Source organism: Rhinoraja longicauda, chromosome 11 (genome assembly GCF_053455715.1).
Source record: "Rhinoraja longicauda isolate Sanriku21f chromosome 11, sRhiLon1.1, whole genome shotgun sequence".
In the NCBI taxonomy this organism is placed as follows: Eukaryota; Metazoa; Chordata; class Chondrichthyes; order Rajiformes; family Arhynchobatidae; genus Rhinoraja; species Rhinoraja longicauda.
In genome coordinates, this window is record NC_135963.1 from 55,590,024 (window position 1) to 55,609,812 (window position 19,789).

At 45.6% G+C, this 19,789-nt stretch overlaps 2 protein-coding genes across 3 annotated transcripts in view; both read right to left on the reverse strand.

Annotated features, from left to right (window-relative positions):
* Window positions 1-993: 993 nt before the first annotated feature.
* lrrc52 (leucine rich repeat containing 52) lies at window positions 994-8,170 on the reverse strand. Its single transcript, XM_078408051.1, has 2 exons — window positions 7,552-8,170; window positions 994-1,415 (listed from the first exon to the last, which is right to left on the reverse strand). Exons 1-2 carry the CDS (start codon window positions 8,168-8,170, stop codon window positions 1,081-1,083), a joined length of 954 nt encoding a protein of 317 aa, XP_078264177.1. The 3' UTR covers window positions 994-1,080.
* Window positions 8,171-16,428: 8,258 nt separating this feature from the next.
* The window catches only part of LOC144598155 (leucine-rich repeat-containing protein 52-like), a 29,926-nt gene continuing 26,565 nt past the window's right edge, over window positions 16,429-19,789 (reverse strand). For both annotated transcript variants that reach the window (XM_078408053.1, XM_078408052.1), the window contains exon 3: window positions 16,429-17,239. In XM_078408053.1, the coding sequence (XP_078264179.1) occupies window positions 16,881-17,239 (359 nt within the window). In that variant the 3' untranslated portion in view covers window positions 16,429-16,880. The remainder of the gene's footprint in view (window positions 17,240-19,789) is intronic.

The following is a 19,789-nucleotide window of genomic DNA, read 5'->3' on the forward strand; positions in this document are numbered from 1 at the left end:
TTGTCCCTAGTGTGTGTAGGATAGTGTTAATGTGCGGGAATCGCTGGGCAGCGTGGACTCGGTGGGCCGAAGGGCCTGTTTCCGCGCTGTATCTCTAAAAAATTTTTTTTTACTTAACACGTAAATTGAACAAATAACTAGGAAGGCAAATAATAGTTTTGGCCTTTATTGCAAAGGATTTAAATACATAAGTAAAGATTTCTGACTGGTACTATCTAAATCCACACTACAATGGAACTTGGAAAATTGTGTACTGGTCTGGTGTCCACAGCTAAAGAAGTAATTTCAACAGACATCAACAAGTTGGGTCGAAGGGCTCGTTTTCATGCTGTATGACACTATGAGGTAAAAAAAATTGCTTCAACCTGGGGCTAGTGAATTTTGGAATTCTCTGCCAAGGAGCGCTGACGAAGTTCAGTTTGCCAAGTCAATTTAAGACAGAGTTTAGTTTAGTTTAAAGATACAGTGTGGAAACAGGCCCTTCGGCCCACAGAGTCCGTGCTGACCAACGACCACCCGTTCACTAGTTCTATCCTACACACTGGGGACAATTTACCGAAGCCAATTAATCTACAAACCCGTACGTCTTTGGAGTGTGGGAGGAAACCGGAGCACCTGGATAAAACCCACGCGGTCACGGGGAGAGAATAAAACTCCGTGTAGACAGCGCCCGTGCTCAGGATCGAACCCGGGTCTCTGGCGCCGTAAGGCAGCAACTCTACCACTGCGCCACCGTGCCACCCTAAAGCCAGAGGTTGCTCAGCTGCCAGAAGTTGATATGTTACTAGTGACTAAGGGAATACCAATGCAGGAAAGTGGAGCACATCATCATTGATATAGTAAAGTCACACATTTTGGAACCATATAATAAAGTTTATTGGCATATAGTTTACAAAATAAATGTGTGCATCTGATAATATATAAATTACAAGGGGAGTATTACACAATTGAACAATGATAACATAACGGAGTGATACACTCCAATCTTCCACATAGTCCATTATATCGATTCATTGGTTGGTGACTAGTTCATTTCAATGACATACATAAAACGAGCCATCCTACCAATGACCTTGGTGATTAACTCAAGGCATCCTGGTGATATGATACTCCTGTAGGGTCCTTTATCATGTGTTGACTAAATCTCCCAGACCTTTCTAGTGGATAGAGTACTGGTTCTATATCATCGTCTGTTTCTGTATACTTCCTTTGACGATCCACATAAACCATGATTATCCCTGTAATTGCGGCAACAATGATGCCGCTGATAAATATTGTAAAACCAACCATCACGAAAAATATGTAGTCAAAGTAATCCAGAGGGGCGAGACAAATGTGCAATATGTTGTTTAAGGCTTCGGAGACTGGGATTCCAGCCATCGAATTTGGACTAAAGCAGACAATGTCTTTAATATCTGTTAAATCAAAAGCAGATTATTTCCTTTCACTTATTTGTTCACAGAATGACATTGTATCACAACCAATAACACATGCAAGAAAACTAAAGCAGGTACATGCATCCAAAGTTAGAACTTAAACTTGCACACTTGAACGTTTATAGCCAAAATCTTTCGTTTAAAAGCTGGTGGTTCCACAGTGGCACAGCTGGTAAAGCTGCTGCCTCACAGCACCAGAGATCCAGGTTCAATCCCAATCTCGTGAGTGCTGTTCCTGTGGCTATGTGGGATTCCTCCAAGTGCTCCAGCTTCCATCTACATCCCTTGTATTTTCCTGCAATTTCTTTATCTGCTACCATTATTTTTTTTTTAAATGTAGGGTACTATCTAAATCCACACTACAATGGAACTTGGAAAATTGTGTACTGGTCTGGTGTCCACAGCTAAAGAAGTAATTTCAACAGAGAGGGTCAAAATAACCAGTCATCTATTCAAGACAGACAGAGGAAAGGAAAGGCTGAGAGGGATATGGGCCAAACACTTGCAAATGGCACTAGCTTAGATGGGGGCCCTTGGTTGACATAAACAAGTTGGGTCGAAGGGCTCGTTTTCATGCTGTATGACACTATGAGGTAAAAAAATTGCTTCAACCTGGGGCTAGTGAATTTTGGAATTCTCTGCCAAGGAGCGCTGACGAAGTTCAGTTTGCCAAGTCAATTTAAGACAGAGTTTAGTTTAGTTTAAAGATACAGTGTGGAAACAGGCCCTTCGGCCCACAGAGTCCGTGCTGACCAACCACCACCCGTTCACTAGTTCTATCCTACACACCGGGGACAATTTACCGAAGCCAATTAATCTACAAACCCGTACGTCTTTGGAGTGTGGGAGGAAACCGGAGCACCTGGATAAAACCCACGCGGTCACGGGGAGAGAATAAAACTCCGTGTAGACAGCACCCGTGCTCAGGATGGAACCCGGGTCTCTGGCGCCGTAAGGCAGCAACTCTACCGCTGTGCCACCGTGCCACCCTAAAGCCAGAGGTTGCTCAGCTGCCAGAAGTTGATATGTTACTAGTGACTAAGGGAATACCAATGCAGGAAAGTGGAGCACATCGTCATTGATATGGTAAAGTCACACATTTTGGAACCATATAATAAAGTTTATTGGCATATAGTTTACAAAATAAATGTGTGCATCTGATAATATATAAATTACAAGGGGAGTATTGCACAATTGGACAATGATAACATAACGGAGTGATACACTCCAATCTTCCACATAGTCCATTATATCGATTCATTGGTTGGTGACTAGTTCATTTCAATGACATACATAAAACGAGCCATCCTACCAATGACCTTGGTGATTAACTCAAGGCATCCTGGTGATATGATACTCCTGTAGGGTCCTTTATCATGTGTTGACTAAATCTCCCAGACCTTTCTAGTGGATAGAGTACTGGTTCTATATCATCGTCTGTTTCTGTATACTTCCTTTGACGATCCACATAAACCATGATTATCCCTGTAATTGCGGCAACAATGATGCCGCTGATAAATATTGTAAAACCAACCATCACGAAAAATATGTAGTCAAAGTAATCCAGAGGGGCGAGACAAAGGTGCAATATGTTGTTTAAGGCTTCGGAGACTGGGATTCCAGCCATCGAATTTGGACTAAAGCAGACAATGTCTTTAATATCTGTTAAATCAAAAGCAGATTATCTCCTTTCACTTATTTGTTCACAGAATGACATTGTATCACAACCAATAACACATGCAAGAAAACTAAAGCAGGTACATGCATCCAAAGTTAGAACTTAAACTTGCACACTTGAACGTTTATAGCCAAAATCTTTCGCTTAAAAGCTGGTGGTTCCACAGTGGCACAGCTGGTAAAGCTGCTGCCTCACAGCACCAGAAATCCAGGTTCAATCCCAATCTCGTGAGTGCTGTCCCTGTGGCTATGTGGGATTTCTCCAGGTGCTCCAGCTTCCATCTACATCCCTTGTATTTTCCTGCAATTTCTTTATCTGCTACCATTTATTTTTTTAATGTAGGGTAGTATCCCTTTCTTTATAAACAAGAGCCAGTAGCAAAATAGCAATGCTTTAATTTGTAGATACAAGGAACTGCAGATGCGGTTTACAAAAAAAGAAGGCACAAAGTGCTGGAGTAACACAGCGGGTTAGCCAGCATCTCTGGAGAACATGGATAGGTGACATTTCACAGAGTGCTGGAGTAACTCAGCGGGTCAGGCAGCATCTCTGGAGAACATGGATAGGTGACATTTCACAGAGTGCTGGAGTAACTCAGCGGGTTAGGCAGCATCTCTGGAGCACATGGATAGGTGACGTTATGGGTTGGAACCTTTCTTTACACTGATTGTAGGGAGGAGAGGAAAGAAAGCTGGAAAAGAGGTGGGGCTGGACAAAGCGTGGCAGGTAAGAGGTGGACATAGTGGCAAGTATTAGTAACCACTGAGTTACTCTCGCACTCTGTGTCCTTTTATGTAAACCAGCATCTGCAGATCCTTGTTTCTACAAGCGATTAACTGTACTCCAATTCAAGTTATCTTGGAATTCTGTTGCTGAACTAGAATCACTTAACACTAATTAATTTCCTTTGTTTCTAGTGCACCCATGAATATGTTTTATGCTGCACAGTCCACACAATCTGATCAGTCAGTGGATAGAGTTTGGACTTGCCTTTGGAAGTCAAGAAAGTTTGGAAGTCAAGAAAGCCATCTTATACACATGCTTTGAAAACTTTTACATGGGCTACTGATTATTTTTATGAATTAATTGAGCATATTCCTAAATTAAAAATAAAGCTCAGTTTCAATAAAAATAATTTACCAAATGTCAATTTTGTGGAATTAAAGATTTTGCATGGTAATCCAAATTTGAATAAACAAATCTAATAACTGCCCTAAGACTCAATGATATGATAATATTAATAGTAACTTAAGTAAAAGGGACAGGCAGGCAGATTAAAAAAAATAAAATACCAGAGCTCAAGTTATAAGGAGAGACTGGATGGGCAATAGACAATAGACAATAGGTGCAGGAGTAGGCCATTCGGCCCTTCGAGCCAGCACCACCATTCAATGTGATCATGGCTGATCATTCTCAATCAATACCCCGTTCCTGCCTTCTCTCCATACCCACTGACTCCGCTATCCGTAAGAGCTCTATCTAGCTCTCTCTTGAATGCATTCAGAGAATTTGCCTCCACTGCCTTCTGAGGCAGAGAATTCCACAGATTCACAACTCTCTGACTGAAAAAGTTTTTCCTCACCTCCGTTCTAAATGGCCTACCCCTTATTCTTAAACTGTGGCCCCTGGTTCTGGACTCCCCCAACATTGGGAACATGTTTCCTGCCTCTAACGTGTCCAACCCCTTAATAATCTTATATGTTTCGATAAGATCTCCTTCTAAATTCAAGTGTATACAAGCCTAGCCGCTCCAGTCTTTCAACATACGACGGATTGGGACTTAGTTCCATGGATCTTTGGCATCTGAGAGGTGACCAAATGCAGGTATTCAAAACCATGAAAGGCATTGATAAGGTGATTTGTTGACATCATTTTCTCAGGATAGAGACCGAAACGTAAGTGCATAGATAGAATGTGAGAGGGGAAAATTTTAAACGAGATCTGAGGGACAATTGCTTAACAAAAGAGAAGGAACGAAATGCGAGAGAAAGTAGTAGAGGCGGGTATAATGGTGACATTTAAAGACATTTAGACAGGTAGATGGGCAGACTTTAGACTTTAGAGATACAGCGCTGAAACAGGCCCTTCCTCCCAAGTCCACACTGACCAGCTGACCACCCACTAGCACCATTCTACACACCAGGGACAATTAACACAAAAAAATTACCAAAGCCAATTAACCTACAAACCTGTATGTCTTTGGGATATGGAAGGAAACCGGAACAACCGGAGAAAACCTTTGCAGTCACATGGAGAACATACAAACTCCGTACACACAGCACCTGTGGTCAGCATCGAACCCGGGGCGCTGTAAGGTAGCAACTCTACCGCCGCGCCACCGTTAGGGAATAATTTGGAGGGATATGGGCTAAACTCAGGCTAATCGAACTAGCTTCATTATTAAACTCGGTCAACATAGAGGATTTTGGCCCAAAGCGCTGTTTGTGTGCTGTATGACTTTATGACTCTCTGGAATAAGGAAGGTTAAGATGGAACCTAGCAGTGTACTTTACTGATATATTCATGAGTTTGCTTTTTTATTAAGTAGAGCAAGGCTGCAAAAACAAGATTGATTAGATGGGTTTTATTGTCATATGTGTGCAATGAAATTCCTTGTTCATGTGAAGCCTTCACGGTGAACGGGAAATGGTAATGATGGGGATAACAAGCAATGCCAAATAGCGGGCCAGTGCAAAGATTGTAGTGCCATCTGAAGTGGTGAAAATCAACTAATAAACTGCAATTGTGAAATAACCGATTGAGGTAGAGTTAAGAGTAAGAATACCCGGGGGTGTGAAAGAGATAGACTCAAGAACTGCAGATGGCGGTTTACAAATATAAAAACATAATGAGCTGGAGTAACTCAGTGGGTCAGAGGCAGCATCTCTGGAAAACATGGATAGGTTGGCGTTTCTCTAAGGGTAGGGGTCTGAAGAAGGGTCCCAACCTGAAACTTCACCTATCTTGATAACTTAAATTGGAGTACAGTTAATCTCTTGTAGAAACAAAGACCTGCAGATGCTGGTTTACATAAAAGCACGCAGCGTGCGAGAGTAATTCAGCAGGTACTATTACTTGCCACTATGTCCATCTTTTACCTGCCATGCTTTGTCCTGCCCCTCCACTTTTCCAGCTATCTTTCCCCTCCTCCCTACAATCAGTTTACAGAAAGGTCCCAACTCAAAACATCACCTATCCATGTTCTCCAGAGATGCTGCCTGACTTGTGGAGGCTGCAACGTGACTTGGATAGGTTTGGTGAGTGGGCAAATGCATGGCAGATGCAGTATAATGTGGATAAATGTGAGGTTATCCACTTTGGTGGCAAGAACAGGAAAGCAGACTATTACCTGAATGGTGGCCAATTAGGAGAAGGGGAGATGCAAGGAGACCTGGGTGTCGTGGTACACCAGTCATTGAAAGTAGGCATGCAGGTGCAGGAGGCAGTGAAGAAAGCGAATGGTATGTTGGCATTCATAGCGAGGGGATTTGAGTATAGGAGCAGGGAGGTTCTGCTGCAGTTGTACAGGGCATTGGTGAGACCACACCTGGAGTATTGTGTACAGTTTTGGTCTCCTAATCTGAGGAAGGATATTCTTGCTATTGAGGGCGTGCAGAGAAGGTTCACCAGATTGATTCCTGGGATGGCAGGACTTTCATATGAAGAAAGACTGGATAGACTCGGCTTGTACTCGCTGGAATTTAGAAGATTGAGGGGGGATCTTATAGAAACTTACAAAATTCTTAAGGGGTTGGACAGGCTAGATGCAGGAAGATTGTTCCCGATGTTGGGGGAGTCCAGAACAAGGGGTCACAGTTTAAGGATAAGGGAGAAGTCTTTTAGGACCGAGATGAGAACGTTTTTTTTCACACAGAGAGTGGTGAATCTGTGGAATTCTCTGCCACAGAAGGTAGTTGAGGCCAGTTCATTGGCTATATTTAGCCCTTGTGGCTAAAGGGATCAGGGGGTATGGAGAGAAGGCAGGTGCGGGATACTGAGTTGGATGATCAGCCATGGAAATGAGTTGAGATCCTTATTCCTGCAGTCCACCTTAAAGATATCACAGACACACTTTGGTGGGCAATCGGCAGCAATGGTCGCTCCCATCAACCAAAACTGTACACAATACTCCAGGTGCAGTCTCACCAAGGCCCTGTACAACTGCAGCAGAACCTCCCTGCTCCTATACTCAAATCCTCTTGCTATGAATGCTAACATACCATTCTCTTAACATGACATTACTAATACACTCTCAATGTCAAGATATATATATATATATATATATATATATATATATATATATTTGTCAACATGCATCTGCATGCAGTTCCTAATGTCTAAACAAATATAGATTATGGATACAGATTATAGATATGGGAACAAATGTAGATTAGGTACACAGATATTGGACACAAAATTTGAGACCGACTCTCTCACCTGGAAATATAACTTTGTTTCGACGTAACAACTGACTCAGATCTTTAACCGTGCATTGACAATCCCAAGGATTGCCGGACAGAGAAATGGACTTTAATCCATTAAGGTTTTTTATTATGGAAACGTTAAAGAAAGTCAGGCTGTTGTTCCTCAGGTCCAGCTCACGGATCCCAATGTTTGAGTCCAATGCGTTGTGGTGCACGACACTTATATGGTTGTTGCCCAGTTTCAACACGGTCAAGCTCGTCAACGTTTGGAAAGTCGCCTGGTCGATCGTTTTCAGAATATTGTAGCTGATGTCCAAATACGCTATCCTTGCCCCGGAGAGGAAGTCCAGCTTGGAAATCTCCGAGAGGTCGTTGTGACTACAATCCAGGTAGACCAAGTCGCTGAGGAGGTTGATTTGCAGAGCGTTGATTTCAGAGATGCTGTTTTTCGAGATGTCCAGATACCTGGTATTTAATGGCAAGTTTTTTGGAAATGAGTTGAGATCCTTATTCCTGCAGTCCACCTTAAAGATATCACAGACACACTTTGGTGGGCAATCGGCAGCTATGGTCGCTCCCATCAACAGTATTTCCCAAAGCAATCCCTGCGACTTTCTAAGATAAAGAAACATGTTGACAAGATGTTATCCGAACCGTAACTTCATGCTGAGATGTATATATGTACACATATATATTTTGGTGCAAGATTGCATTTGTTTTTTTTCATTATGCACATATATGTTTAAAGCTTCATTGCATTTGCAACTAACTGGCCATGGCTGCAATCACTAACGAGGGGAGAGCTAACCTGATGAAGCGTGAAAGTTAAGAAGAGTTAGCGGGCAGGAGACTTGATCCAATGTCGCTTGCAGTTGCTAGTCAACGCTTTTGTGACGTGCTCGATGTAACGACAATCTTAAAGGAGATAGGCACAATAAAAACCTGGAGTAACTGGGGCAGCATCTCTGGAGAGAAGGAATGGGTGACCTTAATGTTCTGGTCAACACTGAAAGTCACTGGAAAGGGAAAGGAGATATATGGACGGTGATGTGGACAGGTACAGAACAGATGAATGAAAGATATGCTGCAACAACAAAAAAAGTGACAATGGTAAAAGGAACCAGCTGTTTGCTAGGTGAGAACGAAAAGCTGGTGTGTGATTTGAATGGGGGAGGAATGGAGAGAGAGAGAGGGAATGCAGGGGTTACTTGAAGTTAGAGAAGTCAATATTCATACCACTGGTAGAGATAGAATGCTGGAGTAACTCAGCGGGACAGGCAGCATCTCTGGAGAGAAGGAATGGGTGACCTTAATTTTCTGGTCAACACCCTTATTCAAACTGAAAGTCACTGGAAAGGGAAAGGAGATATATGGACGGTGATGTGGACAGATACAGAACAGATGAATGAAAGATATTCAACAAAAAAAAGTGACAATGGTAAAGTGACAATGGTAAAAGGAACCAGCTGTTTGCTAGGTGAGAACGAAAAGCTGGTGTGTGATTTGGGTGGGGGAGGAATGGAGAGAGAGAGAGGGAATGCAGGGGTTACTTGGAGTTAGAGAAGTCAATATTCATACCACTGGTAGACACAGAATGCTGGAGAGAAGGAATGGGTGACGTTTCGGGTCGAGACCCTTCTTCGGGCTGATCATACCACTGGGTTGGAAGCTGCCCGTGAAATATGAGATGCTTTTCCTCTCACTGTTGCTGTTTCGTTCTCACCGAGCAAACAGCTTTATCGTTGCCCTTTATCATTGTTATTTTTTTGCACATCTCTCATTCATCTGTTCTATATCTCTCTACATCGCCGTCTTTATCGCTCATTTCCCTTTCCCACGACTTTCAGTCCGAAGAAGGAGATTTGTGTCTTTGTGTCTATGTTCGGTTTGAACCAACCTCTGCAGTTCCCTCCGACACTATCTTAAAGGTGTGATGGGGGGAGAGAGAGCCCACGTCAATGGCCAAGGCCAAGGGGGGGTAACTGTTACCAGCTAACCAACCTGTAGCACTATCGAAGGTATTTATTCGCAAAATGCTGGAGTAACTCAGCAGGTCAGGCAGCATCTCAGGAGAGAAGGAATGGGCGACGTTTCGGGTCGAGACCCTTCTTCAGACTGACTACCTCTGCCTGTCTCACCACTGGCTCTGCGTGACCCGGTGAGGTACAAATCACGCAGAGACACACAAGTATGAAAAGGCATACCACCAGACACAGGGACAGTTTCTCCCCAGCTCTTGCTCTTTGATTAGTCATAGTCATAGAGTCTTACAGCGTGGAAACAGGCCCTTCGGCCCATCTTGCCCACACCAGCCAACATGTCCCATCTATACTACTCCCACCTGCCTGTGTTTGGCTCATATCCCTCCATACCTGTCCTATCCATGTACCTGTCTAAATGTTTCTTAAACGTGGTGATCGTACCTGCCTCAAGTACCTCCTCCGGCAGCTCCTTCCATACGCCCACCACCCTCTGTGGGTGTCGGGTTATGGGGAGAAGGCAGGAGAACAGGGCTGGCTAGTTTGCCGCAGTTTATCTCATTTATAGTTCAGGGATATGACAGGCCCTTCAGCCCAATGAAGATAGACACAAAAAGCTGGAGTAACTCAGCGGGACAGGCAGCATCTCTGGAGAGAAGGAATGGGTGACGTTTCGGGCCGAGGTCTCGAGGTTTCGACCCGAAACGTCACCCTTTCCTTCTCTCCAGAGATGCTGCCTGTCCCGCTGAGTTACTCCAGCATTTCGTGTCTATCTTCGGTTTAAACCAGCACCTGCAGTTCCTTCCTCCACCTTCAGCCACCGGGTCCACGCCGACCATCCATCGCCCATTCACACCATTCAATGTTATCCCACTTTTACATCCATCTCACACACGGGGGGAAATTTGGTACACATGACAATAACAAGCCTAAACCTCAACCTAAATTAATGCCCTTTGACACAACTGCTACTCCTCTGAGTTTTATTTGCAAAACTATGAATAATTTAACAATAATAAATGAAACGACAGCCAGCGGCATTTAATAATAAATGGACTCTCCTCGTGATGAGGAATAGCATTCGGGACAGATATTACATAACAGGGGGTAGGATTTCAAAACTGTCTGTCAGGTGGAAGGAATGTGAAGCAATTAGAATTTTGGTGGCTGGTTACGGGATGGGAGTGGGGATGGGGGTGGGGATGGGGGTGGGGATGGGGGTGGGGGTGGGGGTGGGGATGGGAGTGGGGGTGGGGGTGGGGTGGGGGTGGGGGTGGGGGTGGGGATGGGGGTGGGGATGGGGGTGGGGATGGGGGTGGGGATGGGGGTGGGGGTGGGGATGGGAGTGGGGGTGGGGGTGGGGGTGGGGGTGGGGATGGGTGGATGGGGATGGGGGGTGGGGATGGGGGTGGGGATGGGGGGGGTGGGGATGGGTGGATGGGGATGGGGGTGGGATGGGGGAGTGGGGATGGGGCTGGGAAGTTCGGGTGGGGGGAGGGATGGGGGGTGGGGTGGAGATGGGGGATGGGGGGTGGGGATGGGGAGGTGGGGATGGGAGGTGGGGATGGGGAGTGGGGATGGGGGTGGGAATTGGGGGTGGGAATGGGGTGGGGATGGGGGTGGGAAGTGGGGATGGGGGTGGGTGGATGGGGATGGAGAGTGGGGATGGGGGGCGGGAATGGGGGATGGGGGTGGGAAGTGGGAGGTGGGGATGGGAGGTGGGGATGTGGGGTGGGGGATGGGGGGGGTGGGGGTGGGGATGGGGGATGGGGATGGGGGTGGGGATGGGGATGGGGGTGGGAAGTGGGGATGGGGGTGGGTGGATGGGGATGGAGAGTGGGGATGGGGGGGTGGGAATGGGGGATGGGGGTGGGAAGTGGGAGGTGGGGATAGGAGGTGGGGATGTGGGGTGGGGGATGGGGGGGTGGGGATGGGGGATGGGGGTGGGTGATGGGGGTTGGTGATGAGGGGTGGGGGTGGGGGAGGGGGAGGGATGGGGTGGGGTGGAGATGGGGGTGGGGTTGGGGGATGAGGGGGTAGGATGGGGGTGGGGATAGGGGGAAGAGGGTGGGGATGTGGGTGGGGGTTGGGGATGAGGGGTGGGGGCGGGGATGGGGTGGGGGAATGGGGTGGGGTTCGGGTGGGTTGGATGGGGTGATTATGTGGGGTGGGGGATGTGGGGTGGGTGTTGGGGGGTGGCGAGTGGAATCCTTGGCTTCACTACACAGACTAATTGATTCAGGTTAAAAGGAAATGGAGACACGCTCCCCCAATATATAAAAGACAGAGTGCTGGAGTAACTCAGTGAGTCAGGCGGCATTGCAGGAGAAGACAGATAGGTGACGTTTCAGATAGGTGAAAACACCTCCAGATTCAGGGACAGTTTCTTCCCAGCTGTTATCAGGCAACTGAACCATCCTACCACAACCAGAGAGCAGTGCTGAACTTCCATCTACCTCATTGGTGACCCTCGGACTATCTTTGATCGGACTTTACCTTGTGCTAAACGTTATTCCCTTATCATGTATCTGTACACTGTAAATGGCTGGATTATAATCATGTACAGTCTTTCCACTGACTGGATAGCACGCAACAAAAGCTTTTCATTGTACCTCGGTACACGTGACAATAAACTAAACTGAAACGCAGGTTGGGACCCTTCTTTAGACTCATAGCACAGCACCTTGCAGAAACAAGCCCTTCAGACCATAATGTCAAAAGTCAAGGGTGTTTTATTCTCATGTGTCCTGAAACAGAACAGTAAGATTCATACTTGCAGCAGCACAACAGATATGTAAACACAGTGCTCTGTAGACACTATAATAAACAAATGTCCATGTCACAGTTAAACTAATCTCATCTGCTTACACATAACTCATCTCCGTCCATTCCTTGCAATAGCTTTCTTTTAACATTGACACAAGGAACTGCAGATGCGTGAATCTTGGGCAAAAAAACACAGAGTGCTGGAATAACTCAGTGGGGCAGGCAGCATCTCTGATGTACATGGACAAGGGACGTTTTGGGCCGGGACCTTTCTTTAGACTCAAGTCTGAAGATCTTCAGATTCTTCAGTGTGAAGAATTGGCCTGACCTGAAACATCGCCTGACCATGTTATCCTGAGATGCTGCCTGACCTGCTGGATTACTCCAGCACTTTGTGCCTTTTGCAAACCAGCATCTGCAGTTACATTGTTTCTACATTCTTCATCCCCGATATAAACTGGTGAAGTCTAGAGTTTTTCGTGTGAGGGAGTTCTTCCCCCGACTGCGATCAGTCTGAAGAAGTGTCCTGACCTGAAACGCCACCTGCCCATTCGCTCCACAGAGGCTGCCTGAGCACTTTTGTTTTTTAATGGGAGGTGGGAGTCTTCCAGGTAGAAGCTGTGAAGAAGAGAGAAGAGTGAGGAGGATGAATTTTGTGATAGCTGGAGTTCCATTGATACTTCTTCCAACTCCATAACAATATCCCCATGGTCATTTTCATACTTTTTTATTTACCTGGGAGCATTGTGTCTGCAAGTCAATATGACTGTTTTAGAGATGCAAATATAGTTGTATTACTGATAGAGAGTCATAGTCATACAGCATGGAAACATGCCCTTCGGCCCAACTTGCCCATGCCGACCGACAGGCCCCACCTACACTAGTCCCACCTGCCCGCTTTTATCCCATCTCTCTAAACCTGTCCTATCCGTGTACCTGTCTAAATGTTTCTTAAATGTTGCGATAGTTCCTGCCTCAATTACCTCCTCTGGCAGCTTCTTCCATTCACCCACCACCCTCTGTGTAAAAAAGTTACCCCTCAGGTTCCCATCAAATCTTTCCCCCCTCACCTTAAACCTATGTCCTCTGGTTCACGATTTCCCCAACTCTGGGCAAGACTGTACATGTACCAGGTCTATTCCCCTCACGATTTTGTACACCTTTACAAGATCACCCCTCAACCTTCCTTCGCTCCAAGGAATAAAGCCCGAGTCTGCTGAACCTCTTCCTGCAGCTCAGTCCCTCGAGTCCTGGCAACATCGGCTGGGCGTGCAGCGTAGGTTCACTAGGTTAATTCCCGGAATGGCGGGACTGTCGTATGTTGAAAGGCTGGAGCAATTAGGCTTGTATACACTGGAATATAGAAGGATGAGGGGGGATCTTATTGAAACATATAAGATAATTAGGGGATTGGACACATTAGAGGCAGGAAACATATTCCCAATGTTGGGGGAGTCTAAAACAAGGGGCCACAGTTTAAGAATAAGGGGTAGGCCATTTAGAACGGAGATGAGGAAGAACTTTTTCAGTCAGAGAGTGGTGAAGGTGTGGAATTCTCTGCCTCAGAAGGCAGTGGAGGCCAGTTCGTTGGATGCTTTCAAGAGAGAGCTGGATAGAGCTCTTAAGGATAGCGGAGTGAGGGGGTATGGGGAGAAGGCAGGAACGGGGTACTGATTGAGAGTGATCAGCCATGATCGCATTGAATGGCAGTGCTGGCTCGAAGGGCTGAATGGCCTACTCCTGCACCTATTGTCTATTGTCTATTGTCTAATATCCTGGTAAATCTTCTCTGAACCTTTTCAAGCTTGACAACATCTTTCCGACAACATGGAGACTAAAAACTGAACACAATACTCTAAACGCGGCCTCACCCAATGTCTTGTATGTCTGCAACATGACTTTCCAACTTCTATACTCCATACTGTGACTGATGAAGGCCAATATACAATGTGTTGTATCATGCACAAGTCATAACACTTGAAACTATTAGGGAGAAAATCATCTTTTGTGTTGGCACAAATCAGGTAGCTTTTGCAGCCCATGATTTGCTTTTACTGATGGTTTGTAGAGCTCATTTAGGGCCAGCAATCGAAGGGCATTCACAAAGTGCTGGAGTAACTCAGCAGGCCAGGCATCATCCTTGGAAAGCATGGACAGGTGATGTTTCCGGTCCAAACCCGGAGGACTTGAGACTGATTGTAAGGAAGGCGAGGAGTTACAAACGTGGAACTGCAAGGTCAGACATCCCTACCCAACACTCTACCCAATACCCACTGCACCCACACTACCCAACAATGGGCTCACAGAATGAGCTTATGTAAAGCATGTGTGAAATTATGAACCTAGAGTGGACGAGAAAGTGGGGGTAAGATAGAACTAGTGTGAATGGGTGATCGATGGTTGGCATGGACTCTGTGGGCCTTCGAGCCTGTTTCCATGCTGTATGTTTCAATCTTGGCACGGTGGCGCAGCGGTAGAGTTGCTGCCTCACAGCACCAGAGACCCGGGTTCGATCCTGACTACGGGTGCTGTCTGTACAGAGTTTGTACATTCTCCCGATGACTGATTGAGAATGATCTGCCATGATCACATTGAATGGCGGTGCTGGCTCGAAGGGCCGAATGGCCTCCTCCTGCACCTATTGTCTATTGTCTATTGACTGCTTTTCTGGGTGCTCCGGTTTCCTCCCACATTCCAAAGATGTACATGTTTGTAGGTTAATTGGATTTGATAAAAAATTGTCGCTAGTATGTAGGATAGTGCTCGTGTACGGGGATCGCTGGTCGGCATGGACTCGGTGGGCCGAAGGGCCTGCTTCTGCACTCTATCTCTAAACTAAACTAAACTAAACACTCAATCCCACTGACAGACCTCAGGAGGTAAATGGTCATTTCTAGCCCAATGTTCTAGCGGGCCACTAGATGGCGCAGCATTGCCAAATTGAATGGTTACAAAGAGATTTAGAGTCAGAGAGTCATACCGCCTGGAAACAGGCCCTTCGGCCCAACCTGCCCATGCCGACAAAGATTACCCATCTATACTAGTCCCACCTGCCTGCGTTTGGCCTTATCCCTCTAAACCTTTCCTATAAATGTACCTGTCCAAGTGTCTTTTAAATGTTGTGACAGTACCTGCCTTAACTACCTCTTCTGGCAGCTCGTTCCATATACCCATCACCCTCTGTGTGAAAAGGTTGCCCCTCGTGTCCCTATTAAATCTTTCCCCTCTCACCTTAGATTTGAGGAAAAAAAATATTTATTTTTCTCTCAGTAACTTCCATTATTGAAAATAATTAGTTAAACAAAATTAAAGAAGACTCATTTATGTTTCATGGTAATGTTGATTTCAATCTGAGTTGACCTTACAGTCTTTGAATAACCTTTAGACTTTTAGACTTTAGACTTTAGAGACACAGTGCAGAAACAGGCCCTTTGGCTCAGCGAGTCCCACGCCGACCAGTGATCCAGTACACTAACACTACCCTACACTTTACAATTTACAATTTACAGAGGCCAATTAACCTACAAATCTATACGCCTCTGGAATGTGGGAGGAAACCAGAGCACCCGGAGAAAACCCATACGATCACAGGGAGAGCATGAAAATCCATACTGACAGCACCCACAGTCAGGATCAAACCCGGGTCTGTGGCGCTGGGCTTTCTACCAGATTCACCACTATGCTGCCTGGTAATAATTTTAAGAAATCAATACATTAATAAATGTAATGCGAGTGCAAAAAATTCTAAGTCCGTAGAGCAACCAAAGACACAATCCGTAGAAGTTCATAGTTGCTGAGGTTGGTGCTGTATAGTGTTTAGAAGTTTCCCTGTGTAAGCTCTGGACGGTTTTCTCCGGGTGATTCGGTTTCTTCCCAAATCTCAAAGATGTGCGGGTCAAAGATATTGGTCAGCATGGTAGTTTGGGCTGAAGGGCCTGTTTCCACACTGTACGACTATGAAAGAAGGGCCTTCTGTTGCATCAGCCTATGCTGGATTCACACCAGTTCTGCAAGGTATAAAGACTAACCCAATTCAACATCCAACCTCTGTTGAATGCATCTTTAAGATCTTATTGAAAGCCAAACTTGGCCCAATTTTAAAAATAAATAAATGAGTCAAAGCAAACATTACTAACATCACCAAATCTCTTTAATCTGTACAGAGCGTTTCCTTGTGTTCCTGCCAGTTAATTTCTTCTCTTCATTCATTGTTTTAAGATCGCTCATGTGAAATGAATTATCACGGCAGACCATTGTTTCATGGAGAGACAGAGTTGAAAAGGATCTAACATTCACAATTTTAGTTTATCCAACAGAAAAATAATAAAAAATAAGATTGCACTCTTAACAAATTTCATTTGCAAAATTTTGAATCCTAAAATCTGGATGATTCGGGTTTCCAACCGATAAATGTGTAAAAATCCTTGTGGTTCAACATGCTACAAAATGGAGTTTCAGAATAGCAATTGTTAATCCATGTTCATTGCAATGGTTTTCTGACTGTGTCGACATTAAGGCAATACTGTAATAGTTACTTCATGTCCTGGGCTCATTCTCAGGGTGGACATCCTGCCACAGTAACAGGTTAGATGTGAAGTCATCTGCTGAGTTGCACTCCGATTGTTGCGCCCCCGTTTGCCATGGTTTTGGTATTGATTTGCTGAGTAATTACGTTAGGCCGCTTGGAGTATTTAAACGAAATGGCCCTGCGGAGTTTGCGATAATGGTTCAACTCTTTCTTCTTGACCCTCTTGAAGAGAACCATCAACAAGCTGAAAGTCAAGTTGAGTGCAATGCTTGCGGAAAATAGCCCTGGGCCAATAAGGCAGAAGTAAAGGACTTCGCTCAGGTTAAATTCCCGTTTCCTGTGACAGAGTGGGAAAAGTCTATCTGCAAGTTCCGTGACAAGGACTCCTTGCAAAGAATCTGGAAGTGCACAGGTGACGTCTGCAACATCTGGTAAAGATGAAAAGAACAATCAAAGGAAGATTCTGTAACCAGTTCATTCAGGATTGTAACACAACTGCAGATGCTGGTTTATACCAAAAAAGGACACAAGATGGTGGAAAACAGCGGATAAGTCAGCATCTCTGGAGAAAAAGGATAGGTGACATTTCAGGTTGTGTCTGAGGAAGGGTCCCAACCCAAAACGTCACCCATCCATTTTCTCCAGAGATACTGCCTGACCCGCTGAGTTACTCCAACATTTTGTGTCTATCCCCAGTTAATTCGGATCCACAGCTCAGCACATAGATTATAGAACAGTGAACAGTACAGGCCCTTCGGTCCACAAAGTCTGTGCCGAACGTGATGCCAAGACCAACTCTAATCTGCCTGCACATACTCCATATCCTCCATTCCCTGCATATCCATGTTCCAGAGCAAAAGCCCCTTAAACGCCACGATCGTATCTGCCTTCACCACAATCCCTGGCAGCTGGTCCGGGTACCTACCACACATTCTGTAAAAGATATGCCCTTCACATCTCCTTTAAACTTTGCTCTCTCACTGTAAAGCTGCAGCTTTGCCATATCCACCCTGGCAAATTGGTTCAGACTGTCTAGCAAAACCTTGTTTGAGGTGAGAGGGGAAAGATTTAATAGAAACCCGAACGGCAACTTTTTCACTCAGAAGGTGGTGGGTACATGGAACGAACTGTTAGAGGAGGTAGTTGAGGCAAGTACAATAACAAACATTTAATAGACACTTGGGCAGGTACATGGATAGGAAAGGGTTAGAGCGATATGACAATAGACAATAGACAATAGGTGCACGAGAAGGCCATTTGGCCCTTCGAGCCAGCACCACCATTCAATGTGATCATGGCTGATCATTCTCAATCAGTACCCCGTTCCTGCCTTCTCCCCATACCCCCTGACTCCGCTATCCTTAAGAGCTCCATCTAGCTCTCTCTTGAAAGCATTCAGAGAATTGGCCTCCACTGCCTTCTGAGGCAGAGAATTCCACAGATTCACAACTATCTGACTGAAAAAGTTTTTCCTTATCTCCGTTCTAAATGGCCTACCCCTTATTCTTAAACTGTGGCCCCTGGTTCTGGACTCCCCCAACATTGGGAACATTGTTTCCTGCCTCTATGGGCCAAACACGGGCAAGTGAGACGAGTGTAGATGGGGCATCTTGGTCAGCATGGACAAGTTGGGCTGAAGGGCCTGCTTTGGTGCTATATGGCTCCAGTATTTGCAGCATCAGAATCAAAATTTTCAGTACAGACATTTTTGAAGCTAACCCTTCAGTCAAGAGCCTAAAGCATCGAGTGGGATCAAATTTGGGCAATTTAATGTTATTTCAGACCCTCCAAAACATTTGAGTTGTCATCGAACCATTAATTTATTCTCGTTCAAACAGACAATAAAGGATAAGGTAAGTGAATATATACTGCGGAAAACATTCATAATTAATATTGCCGCTATTAATCATTTATATATTTACTGCATCACACTCAGTTGATATCACTCATTAATGGCTTAATATAGAACATCCCATGGATGGATTTCTGGTCCATTTCAAAGATCTCAATTCTAGCTCCAGTCCCTCATGTTCTCCCCCCCCCCCCCCCCCCCCCCCTCTCTGTTCGACCCTCCATTCCTCCCTCTGGTTATACATCTCACTCCCCTATCCTCCTTCCTTATCCGATTCCAACATCTGCACCCTGTTGTCTTCTCTACTGATCACCTCCAGCCTCAATCACTATCTCCACTCTTTTCTCTGCCACTTGCCCCATCTTCCAATCCACCCCTCCTCACCTGCATCCACCTATCACTCTCCTGTTCTTGCCCCACCAGTTCCCCACATCTCTGTCTGCCTGTTATCCGAAGAAGGATCCCAACTCAAAATGTAGCCTGTTCAATTCGCTCCACAGTTAGTTGCTCCTGACCTTCTGAGTTCCTCCAGCATTCTGCTTGAAATTCCAGCATCTACAATATTGTAAGTCCCCGTGAGGTCTGACCAGAGCTTTAGATGCCGTTACCATAATTCGGAATAATTTACGAGTTGCCGATCAAAATTGCAATTAATCTGAAAATAGACACAAAATGCTGGAGTTAACTCAGCAGGTCAGGCGGCATCTCTGGAGAAAAAGAATAGGTGACGTTTTGGGTCGGAACCCTTCTTCAGACTGAAAGTAGAGTTGGGGGGGATGGGGGGGGAAAGGGGGAAATAAACTGGAGGTGAGAAAAGACCAGAACAAATCAAGTGCAGCAACAGATGACCTCAAGAATAGTGGAGCCCACTATGGGCCATTGTTGGCTGAGGAAGACGTGATGAGGAGAGGGGTACAAGGATGTGAACAGTGGTATAAGAAAATAACTGCAGATGCTGGTACAAATTGATTTATTCACAAAATGCTGGAGTAACTCAGCAGGTCAGGCAGCATCTCGGGAGAGAAGGAATGGGTGACGTTTCGGGTCGAGACCCTTCTTCAGGACAGTCGGGATGCAGGGGAGGGAAGGGGAGGGGAGGGGAGGGGAGGGGAGGGGAGGGAATGCA